General features: G+C 42.0%; 1 protein-coding gene across 4 annotated transcripts in view; it reads left to right on the forward strand.

The window, feature by feature from the left end:
- LOC131202788 (uncharacterized) overlaps nt 1–6,181 on the forward strand; it is a 139,901-nt gene extending 133,720 nt beyond the window's left edge. The window contains exons 11-12 of one of the 4 annotated variants that reach the window (XM_058192116.1): nt 3,291–3,381; nt 5,141–6,179. In XM_058192116.1, the coding sequence (XP_058048099.1) occupies nt 3,291–3,381; nt 5,141–5,425 (376 nt within the window). In that variant the 3' untranslated portion in view covers nt 5,426–6,179. The other 3 variants (XM_058192114.1, XM_058192119.1, XM_058192115.1) reach the window with 3 other exon arrangements.
- The last annotated feature ends 5,729 nt before the right edge of the window (nt 6,182–11,910 follow it).

The following is an 11,910-nucleotide window of genomic DNA, read 5'->3' on the forward strand; positions in this document are numbered from 1 at the left end:
GCCTTCCAGACTGGTCTTGGAAAAGCATGCTCTCAGAAGTGGACTCTCTTTCTTCCAGCACTCATGCGAGGAACCCTGGAGCTTAGTGGCAGCATATTGCATGCCTTAACAAGCCCACCGATGGCCTCAGTGTGCCTTTCCTCCGCATAGCTCTAATTCTTAAAAATTTTGGGTTCTTGCATGAGCGCTGGGAGAAAGGAAGTTCAATTGTGAGGGCACACTTTTTCAAGGCCAGTCCTACAGGGAGACAGAGATTGGTACACCTTTCCTCCCTGTGACTCTAATTCTTAAAATTTTGTGGGGGTTGCACACATGGGATGCTGGGGGAATGGGTGCCTGGAGCAAGAGGGGAGCGTGGGCTGACTGGATGGAGAAATAGTACTGGACTTCCAGTGCTCGTGCAGGGAACCCAGGCTTGGAGCAGCGGCAACAGTTTGGAGCTTGTTAAGGAGGACCGCTCTGCCCAACCATGTTTTTTTGCAGCCCAGGCTGCTTGGAGTGAAAAGCATGCAATATGCTGCCACTCCCAGGTTTCCCGGATGAGCACTGGAATAAAATTGGCTGATGGTCAACTGCAGCCAGAGCTGGGCTTGAAGGAGCAGCAGATGGACTTCAGGGCGCACAATCTACCCCTCAAGCTCCCAATGCCTGAACTGGCAAGCTGAAAGAGAGCAGGATAGGCTGTAGGGAAGGCAGGCAAGCATGGCTGGGCCGCAGGGAAGGCAAGCAAACAGGCTAGGCCATGGGAAAGGCAGGCAAGCATAGTGGGGCCAACAAGGGAGGTAGTTAGGCAAGAAGCGAAGGAAGACTCACCAGGCAGAGATCAGCTGGGCCACGTGGTGAAGGCAAGCAAGGGAACCAGAAATCAGCAGCAACTACGCTGCGAGCGTGACTAGTATAGCCCAAGGCAAGCAAGGTGCAATAAGGAGTGAGTGGGAGGAGCAGAGAGGGGAGGGGTTGCTGGTTTGGCCAACTGCACATAATCCTAACTACCGGTTTGCCTGAACTGGCAGCAGCCCACCTCTGTGTAAAGCTCTGTGTAGCAATATATGTCTAAGTGCTATTGCTATTGCTAAAATCACTTTTTTCATTGTATTATTCTAATTACTGGAAAACAAGCTATGAGATGCCCTGTATCTTTCACAAGCTGGTTTTAAGGGGAAGGAATCCAGTTAGGGCAGATTAAGATAGATGATGGCAGTAATAAGATAGTAGAAGATGCTCCAAGGCAAAGTGGGTCAGGATGTATGAAGTGGAAGCAGGAGAGATTGGAGAGCAGAGATCTTCCAACAACTTTAACTTTATAGGCCTAGTTCTCCGTTACAACAATAATCCTAAACTCAATCAGAAATGAGCCTAAATATGAAGGTTTTCCATTATTAAATTAAGGTGTTTTCTAATAAATCTGAGAACATTCTAACATTTTATGTGAAATCTTCCAGAACTGATTCAATCCTTCTCTAGTTATTTGTCATATTGATGGATCATGAGCAATAATGGTCAATGCTTCTTTTTCAACCAGACAATTCAGAGATAAGAAAAAAAGTAAAATCTTTCACTGCTGTTATGAAAATTGTTCAAGTAAAATTAAAACGTTTGATTACAGTAAACTTTTATTTTAGTAATGAAACCATGGACTTTTTGTTCTTTTAATAATGTATTGATAGAGTAATGTGAATAGAATTAGAAGAAACTTGTAAAAGAAAGAACACTTTTGTGTATGTCTTAAGAATTAGAAGGAATTATATTCACATGTTTTAAGCTTCCTGAAGCTTCTTATTAACTGTGATAAATACCATGTTCCTAAAGGAACAAGAACAAATGGAAACAATTGTACCATTGAACAAAGAGTTACATAAAAACATTAGTTGTAAAATGAAAATATGAATATTGTTCTTGTATACTATCAGTATAGTTTTTATGTTTTTCAAATTGCCAATTATATTAGATAACTTTTTAAATATACAACTACATATAAAATATGTAACTCTTAGTGTCTAAAGCCATTTTGAAAAACCTGTGAACAGTTAGAGGCTCTCTATTATCTGTTCCACAGTCAGCCAGTCTGTTTATGGAGAAGATGTTGAAAGCCATAGCACTTTTAACCTGAATTCATTTGTAATGCTTCATGTGACTGATTTCTATATAAATATTTTTCTTCAACATGGGTAAATCAGGCATTTTCATTTCCACATATTCTTTTACAGAATGCTTAAAAATTTGCTTTAGGAACCACTCCAATAAAGTAAGACTACAGTTTTCTATCTATCATCGGTTAATAAGTCCCAAATGAGTTCATGATTTTTTTCCTAGGATGATAAGTAAAGATTGTGTTGTTAAAGTTTGGTGAGTCGCCATATTAAAAAAAAATCTAGGTAAATTAAATTTAAGCGAAGGCTTAATTCATTTAAAAATATTGTTTTTAAAACGGGAACTTAAGATACCATGAGAAGTAATTAAATCTGTGATGTTATACATAAGTAACTGTTAAATTGGAAGTATCTAGGCTGAAATAAATGAAAGAATAAATAAAGCCAAAGTATGGTTCTCAACTATCCTTTGTCACACAAGGAAAAGATATAATGATTCTGTTCAAAAGCAAATTATTTTCAGAGAGACATGAAATAGTAGTGATGAGGACCAATATATCACCCTCTATTCTAGAAAAATCTGCTAAAATGGTTATTCCAGGACATTCCTAATTGGGGTTTCTAACAGCGTTCTCCATTTAAAGGCAGACATAAAATGATCAGCTACTAGTGACTTCATATTAACAAGATTAAATAGCAACATTGAAGAAAAATAATAATGTAATGTTTCAATAAACTTAGCAAACATGCTTTTCCATAGTTCTAAGGTACCAATTTATTCTAATATGTCCAATCATACCATAAATTATTTTTGAATCACAGAATCAAATATGTGGAAGGAGATCATTTGGGCATCAGTCTCAGCATGTAACCTGAACCCATTTTCTATGTCTTGCACTCTTGTGTGCTAATAAGCAGATTTGAGCTTTCAATGTCACTACCAAGGACTTAAAGAGTGCTGTCATAGACCTCAACTTCTCATCTTCAAACTCTCTTCATAAAATTTAATTTCTAGTCCCCTGATCGTTGTTGTTACCTTTAAATTTCTGAAAAGTTTCACAAAAGCTGAATCTCATTCATGGTAAATACTGTACATATTACCAGCTATGTTGTTTTTGCATTTCTGAGTTGTTGTCTTTTTAAAAAATTATCATCATGTTCCTTTAAATAGATAAAGTATGATATTTTTTATCTTTACAGATATGACTTGCCAGGAATATATGGATTAAATTTTGTTCTAAAAAACTCTCTTGGTGGTGGTGGCACAGCATCTCTGAGAAGTGACCCACAAGTAGGTATCTATTTATAAAGAATCATTCAGCTGGTCTGTTCAGAAAAGCAAAGGTTTCATAAACTGGCATCAGTTTTAAATAGATGAGATTACATATATATAGAGGGATATAGAGAAATACACAGTCTCTGTATCCCAAAATTGGTTCTAGTTAATAGTATTTCATAAAATAAATAAATCTTTAAGATACAACAGGTCAACTTATTGTTTCTTAGTAACATACTTGAAAAAAGGAAAAATCTAGCTATTATTTTTATGTTACATAGTTCCTTTTGTCGGTCAAGTTTGTATTATAGTATCAGTGAGACATCAATCTCATATAATTAATTCTAGCTCTAAAATTCAGAATTTATTATAGCCAACTTTCAAAGTGCCCTTTCTGCAGATTTCTCCTTTTTCCATATCGGCTTTTTGCAAATGAGGAATAAATGCAAGAGCAATGTAAAGTCAGTATTTTAGCCATAGTGGACAGTGTGCTGAAATTTTAAATCCCTTGTTTTATCATAACTTTCATGAATTTTTTAAAGTTCATTTTCTCTGTATTGATACAACTGAAGTCCATGCATGTTTATTATATGTATTATACAAGCCTATGCATGTTATACTAGGGATAAATCCCAGATTTATAATGCAGGTATCTAAAGGAGCAATAAAAACCAGCAAGAAAGACAATCTTGTTCAGAAGTAGATTGAACTATTCTACAGGAGGTTGATGCTCAAATAGTGACACATTATTTGAGAAAATTTCACTTTTCTCCTGGCTGAGTTAGAACTACAGGTTCCCCCCCCCCCTTTATTTCTTTTACAGGGCAAGGCATTTGGACAAATGTTACTCGACTTCAAGATTAAAAATGTTCCAGATTTAAAATCTTTGATAGAATAACATCATTGTTTATATTCCATTTTGAAATTGCAATATTTTAAATAAATTTTAAAAACCAAAAATTTTGGTGATGTTTATCATCTAAGGATTTAACTGATTCCTAATGTTCAGATACGAGAATCTTCAGAGTAAGCCAGATCTGCTACTTTGTATATCATTGGTATTTCCTGTCTGCTGCATTCGATGATGAGCCTATTTATTTCCTGTTAATATAATTAAGCAATAAATTATAGAATATTTTTCCAAGAGATAACTACTGCTTTCAAGTAAAAACTGTTTCTCTTTCTCTGCTGCTTGGTATTACAGATATAAAACTAGGAAAAATGTGCATAATTATAACTATAATTATATATTCAAATTATATGGCCACCCAGGATGAGGAACAGCTGTCCACAATAATAATGGAATACTACTGGATTTGCCAAAATTAAATCTTATTACCATGGGGTTTAGACCCTGTTCTTGTGTTTATCTGGCATATTTTCTAATAACTACTTTCTTATGATAAACAACGACATTTGCTTTGTTTGCAAGCAGACATAAAATCTGAACAAAAAAGCTTGTTTAAGTAAAGCTTAGCTATTGGATTTAACAGAAGACCTATAGTATGTACGTAGGGACATGGTGGCTCAGTGGCTAAAATGCTGAGCTTGTCAATCGAAAGGTCAGCAGTTCAGCGGTTCGAATCCCTAGTGCTGCATAATGGGGTGAGCTCCTGTTACTTGTTCCAGCTTCTGCCAACCGAGCAGTTCAAAAGCACATAAAAAATGCAAGTAGAAAAAATAGGGACCACCTTTGGTGGGAAGGTAACAGCGTTCCGTGAGCCTCTGATGTTTAGTCATGCCGACTGTTGTGTCTCGTCCAATCTCACCTCAGCCGGGGTCTTCTTATCTGCTTCCGAACACGGAGGAATGTTCTAGAATGCCTCCCGGCCCCAGCCCTGGCTCCATGCCCAGACAGGCTGAAGAGGAAGAAATACCTCCAGCCCCCAGCTCTGGCTCCATGCCCAGGCAAATGGAGCAACTAGACCCCTCCCCCTCCTCCACAGCATGTGAGCCTGAGGGAGGTCAATTACCAACAGCTGCCGACTGGAGTGACCCTCGCGTCAGAAGACTTGATAGGTGGAGGCAACAGAAGGAAGGGAGGGGCAGGCCTGAATAAGTGCTGAGTCATGGAGCCACACCCCATGGCCTATATAAAGGATCTGCTTTCTGGCATTCTCTGAGTCAGGCAAAGTCTAAACATATCTTGCTGAAGTCACTTTCTGGTCTCCTGCCTGCCCTGAGGACTTTGCTAGGACTTTGGCAGAGCTGCAGAGGCACACCTGATTCGGATTTCCCTGACCCGGCCGTCAGCGGAGGAGTGGGACACGACACCGACCACATGACCATGGAGACGTCTTCAGACAGCACTGGCTCTTTGGCTTTGAAACGGAGATGAGCACCGCCCCCTGGAGTGAGGAACGACTAGCACATATGTGCGAGGGGAACCTTTACCTTTACTATAGTATGTACATAGTATAGTATGTCCTCAACTTACAACAGTTCATTTAGTGACCATTTGAAATTACAACGGCACTGAAAAAAGTGACTTATGACCATTTTTCACACTTATGACCATTGCAGTATTCACATGGTCATGTGATTTACATTTGCATGCTTGACAACTAAGTCCCATTTATGCCAGTTGTAGTGATTTGGAGTCATGTGATTCCCTTTTGCGACCTTCTGACAAGCAAAGTCAATGGGGAAACTAGATACATTTAACAACCGTGTTACTAATTTAAGAACTGGAGCGATTCACTTAAGAAATGTGGTGAGAAAAGCATTAAGTGGGGCAAAAGTCACAACAAATTTCTCACAGCAACATAAATTTTGGCTTCAATTGTGGTAATAAATTGAAGACTACCCTTATAGTATTTTAAAAATTAAATTATGATAAATCATATAATGTTATAGCTACTGCAAAATTATTACATCTGTAGCCTCAATTATTCTCATGTACAGTAATTTGGGTTTAATGTAGCTTTCATGAGTATTTTTGTTTATATAGTATATAGATGTAGATACATAGAATGTGTAACTATCATTTAATTTCCTTAAACTTACATTCTAGTAAAATAATAATTAGGATTATTCAATACAGATTAGAGTCCTACATGGAAAGTGAGATGACAAATGTTCAAGTTGGTTTTTAAAAAACCGAAGAAAGAAGAAACAATATTGCTAATATACACTGAATAACAGAAAAAGCTAAAGAATGCTAAAAAGTCAATAAATGCTTTTTTTTGTTTAAAGAAAGGCCTTCAGTTTGTAGAATATCATTAGGAAAGTGGGTTCCCAAAGCATCTGTCTTCATAAGAAAACTATACTCAGGATAGATAATTTCAGTGTGAACAGAACAGGGTGCAATAGCACACTTATATACTGCTTCATAGTGCTTTATACCCTCTCTAAGCAGTTTACAAAGTCAGCATATTGGCCCCAACAATCTGGTTGTTGAGTTGGTGAGAATCAAGATGGCAGTCGGCAGAATTAGCCTGTAATACTGCATTCTAACCAATGCACCACCATACCTCTTCCCCTATCTGAAATAGGTTCCAGATAAGCAAAAAAAATAAGACAAAACTGTATAATATCCCCTTATTTATTCAAATTATATGCTGAATATACTCAAGGTGTTGAGTATTGATTGGAAACATACTAGTGTGGTTTTAAAACTGCAAAAAGAAATACCAATAACTGAATTATACTGCTACTATTTCAATAGCTGAAAATGCATATGATTCAGATGTTCTGATAATTAAAATCATGGTGCAGAGTGAAAAAATGGGACTAAGATTAAATATAAAGATTAATGAGTACACAAACGAACCTTAGCATTTACAAAATTTTTGTGTTGTTGAAGTGGTGGATAGCTTTTGCCTTTTACATTTAGCCATCAATAGTAGCAGTAAAAAATACACCATAGTCTAGCCCTTGGAAAAGGTATTCGTATGCCATGATATATCTACATCTACAAAGAAAGGAATTGTACAGGCAATTAGTTTTACTATGACACTATATGGAAGCAAAAGTTGGATCCTTAAGAAGCAAAATAAAAATAGTATTGATGCTTTTGAACTTTGGTATTGAAGAAGATTCTTATTAATCTTTTCCAATACCAAAAAAGACAGATCATGCCAAACATCTTATTTCATTATTTGACAAAGTGATTAAATTAGTGTATCAGCGAAATACTGTGGACTTAGTATAGTTAGACTTTGGTAAACCATTTGACAAAGTAGACCACAACCTACTTCTTGGTAAGCTAGAAAAATGTCAGATAGACAGCATCACCACCAGATGAATTTGTAACTGGCTGACAAACCCCACTCAGCAAGTAGTCCTTAATAGTACTAGATCGACACGGAGGGAAGTAAGTAGTGGGGTACCACAAAGCTCCATCATAGGCTCATTATTCTTCAATATCTTCATAAACAACTTATATGAGGGAATAGAAGGGGAATTCATCAAATTTACAGATAGCACTAAGCTGGCGGAATAGACAACATCCCAAAAGATAGGCTCAGAATCCAAATGAATCCTGACAGTTTTGAACACTGGGCCCTTCCAACAAAATGAAATTTAATGTAGAGAAAAATAAGGTTCTACACTTAGGTAGGAAAAAACCAAATATGCAAGTACAGATTAGTGAAACCTGGCTCAAAAGCAGTGAAAGGGATCTTGGAGTCCTAGTGAACAATCAGTTAAATGACTGGAGCATACTGTTCAAAAAAAACCAGACTCTATAAAAGAGGAGGTGGAGTTGCACTAAAGGACCACAACATTACTACCGTATTTCCTGAAAATAAGACAGGGTCTTATTTTCTTTTGAATCCCAGAATAAAGGCTTGGCCTTATTATTGGGGGTCTTATTATTTCAGGGTGCAGGAGGCCCCTGCGCACTCACAGCTGGGGTCAGGCAGAGAGACTTTGCGCGCCACCATCAAGCCCCTCCCCTCCCATGGTGTATGTCAGTAGAACGCAAGCGGCCCAAAGGTACCAAATCGTGTGAGTGCCTGTCCCCACTCTCCACTCACATGCCTCCCAGGCCTCACCATGTCGATGTGGGCAAAGCCGGTGAGCACCAGGTCCTTGAGGAGCTGGTAGCCAATGCCACTGGTGCCCACCACCAGCACCCACACAGAAGCCACAGCCAGGACCAGCTCTTCCTGCAGTGTTCAGCTCCAGCTCCAGCTGTCACCATAGAGTGGAAAGCACACTCTCAGAGGGGCCACTGCCCTGGTTTGGAAGCTGCAGAGACAGAGTTTGGGGGAGAGAAAGAAAGACTTCTGCTGCTTCCTTGCATGCAACCAAAAGCAGAAGCAGCAGAAGTCTTTCTTTCTCTCCCCCAACTCTGCCTCTGCAGCTTCCAAACCCCAGCCAGGGCAGCAGCTGCTCCTGGAGTGTGCTTCCCACTGGGAGTGTGCTTCGCCAGAGGCCTCCCCTTCCCCCCTGCTCCTCTCTGCTCCAATCACCCCGCAGTCGTCGTCCCCGAGCACTGACCAACCAGAGTACCCACTGGGGAGCCCATGAAGCCCCTCTACCTTGGGAGTGCCCAGACTGGACGGAAACCAGGCCAGATTCTTCCTGGGGAAGTGAGCTTCACGGGACCCTTGCCCACCCTCCTTTCCTCCCGTAGGCCCCACTTATTCTTTCCAGGTGCCTGGCAGCGAGATGTCGGGCAACCGTGCTGAGGACAGCCCTGACAGACATACCTCGGCCGGACCAGCCATGGCCAACACTTCTTGCCTGTGGCTGAGCTTGGCTGTAGGGGGCCACCAGGCCTCTGCAGGCAGCTGCAGCAGCAGTAACACCTGCAGCGCCTCAGCCATACCCGCCAAGATACCCACACCAAGCTGCAGGACATGCCAGGCCTGCCATTGTAGTCCTCCGCAACTGCCCACCACGCCTGGAGGCCTCTGCCGCTGGTGGCTGCCCTTCCACGAAGCCCTGGGGCAGCAATGCTTGCACTTGGGCTGCTGTGACAAGTGCTTGGTAGCGCAAGCCATATGCACGCAGCACGGGGACAAGAGCGGGTGGGCCACCACCATGGCATAGGAGCAGGTGCTCAAGGTTTACAGTCGGTGCCGCAGGCGGCGGAAGGGGCAAGGGGTGCAGGAGTTTGCAGGATGTGGCTGCCTTGGGAGGGTTGGGGGGGCGTGAGGGACCTGTGTGCGCGAGAGGGGGGGCTTATTTTGGAGGAGGGCATATATTTAGGCCCACCCCAAAAATCAGACTTGGCCTTATTTTCGGGACATGTTCTATTTTCAGGGACACACGGTACAGAAATGCATGAAACCAAAGACCTAAACCTCCTAGAATGCATATGGGTCAATATAAAAAAAACAACAATGACATTGCCATAGGTCTGTGATGGCAAACCTATGGCACTTGTGCCCAAAGTGACACACAAAGCCATATTGCCCTACACTTGTGGCCTTGCCTGTTTGTTTTCCAGGTTTCTTGCATGCATGCGCGTGCAATGCTCAGCTGTCCTTCCTGTGCGCAGCAGTGCTGAAAACCATCCTGCACATGTATGCCAGCCAGCTAATTGTCTGGTGCACATGCGTGCTAGAACCTGGAAGTTTGGCTTTTCGGAGGTGAACCCTTTGTGCATGCAGCAGTGCTGAAAACTGGCCTGCGTATGTGCACCGGCCAGCTGGTCGTAGTTTGGCTTTTCCGAAGCACGGCCCCAACAAGTGCGCAAGCACATGCGTGATGTTTCCGCCATCACTGCCATAGGTATTTTTTGCCAACCAATTAACAAATATATGTAAGAAACACACAACAATAGTAATGGAGGACTTCAATTATTCTGACATCAATTGGAAGACTAATTCCACACCAAGTGAGAAATCGAATAGGTTCCTGACCAACCTAGCTGACAACTTTGTTGTCCAAAAGGTAGGGGAGGGAACTAGGGAGACAATCATACTAGACTTAATTCTTACAAACAGAGAAAAAATGATAGAGGGAGTTGAAACCGCAGGAACCTTGGGTGACAGTGACCATGTCATACTAGAATTCAACATAACCAAACAGAAGCAATAGAACATAATGATACCAGAGTTTTAGATTTTAAAAGAGCTGATTTTAACCAACTCAGAGAAAAGTTGGGAAAGATTTCTTGGGTGAAAATCCTAAAGGGGAAAACAGCTCAAGAAGTTTGCGAAATTCTGAAAAATATGATCATAAAAGCCCAGACCAGCACAATACCACTGAAAAAGAAAAACAAGAAATCCAAGAACAAACCAGAATGGCTGCACAAAGATCTCTGACAAATTGAAAGACAAAAAGGACAAGTACAAAAAATGGAAAAAGCGACACATAAGGCAAAATATCAGCAGATAGACCAAATCTGCAAAGATGAAGTCAGGAAATCAAAGGCTCAGAATGAACAACCTGGTTGGGCACGGAGGGGGGGGTTCCCCTTATTGAGATGTGTCCGCCAGGCTTCCGTGCATTTCATCAGCTGAGGGCCCAGGGTAGGGGTGGGGGGGTGGCGGTTATTATTAACGAATGTCTTGAACCGAGGGAGGTCACTGTGCTGCAGATAGCCGGATGTGAATCTCTCCTTGTGAAGTGGGGTCTGGGGATGCAGGTGGGTCTGCTGATTACGTACCTGGCTCCTTGCTATGTGACAGCAGCCCTGCCCGAGCTGCTTGAGGTGATAGCTGGGATGGCAGTGGATACCCCCAGACTGATGGTTTTGGGGGATTTCAACCTGCCGTTGGTAGGCGAAACCTTGATGATGGCTCAGGAGTTCATGGCCTCCATGATAGCCTTGGACCTGACCCAGTTAGTGAATGGTCCCACTCACATCGGGGGAAACACTCTGGACTTGATTTTTGTCTCGGGATAGTGGCTGAATGATCTGGAAATGGGGGATTTAACTATTGAACCCCTGTCATGGTCAGATCATTCACTCCTCCGACTTTACTTTCGAACCGCTAACCCTCACCGCAGGGAGACGGAACCAGTTCGCTGGTTCCGTCCCAGGTGCCTGATGGACCCAGAAAGGTTTCTGATGGAGCTTGGGCCGTCCCCTGAGGACCTAGCCCACGGCTCGGCTGAAGAACTAGTCGCCGCCTAGGGTGGCGATGGGGGCTTTAGACTGTGTCGTGCCTTTGCGGCCTCTGACCTGGCGCCGATCTCGACCAACTCCATGGTTCTCTGAGGAGCTGAGAGAGATGAAGCACCGGAAAAGATGCCTAGAGAGTATCTGGAGGTCCAGCCGATCTGAATCTGATCGAACACTGGTAAGGTCTTATATTCAGACCTACTTAGTGGTGATAAGAGCGGCAAAACATAATTATTTTTCCGCTCTTATTGCATCGGCAGATAATCGCCTGTTTAGGGTGACCTGCTCCCTTCTTGAACAGGGGCTCGGGAGTACCCCTTGCAGGGCCGTGCTGAGGATTTTAGACAGTGTCTGTCCGATAAAATCGCTCAGATCCAGGACGGTCTGGACACTGATTGGGTAGATCCGGGTGGGATGACAGAGGTAGTTCTTGAGAATGTTATCTGGGGAGAGTTTGATGCTGTGACTCCCGAGGACATAGACAGGATACTGAGGAGGCTGAATGCGACCACATGTTTATT

Source organism: Ahaetulla prasina, chromosome 8 (genome assembly GCF_028640845.1).
Source record: "Ahaetulla prasina isolate Xishuangbanna chromosome 8, ASM2864084v1, whole genome shotgun sequence".
NCBI classification, from domain to species: domain Eukaryota; kingdom Metazoa; phylum Chordata; class Lepidosauria; order Squamata; family Colubridae; genus Ahaetulla; species Ahaetulla prasina.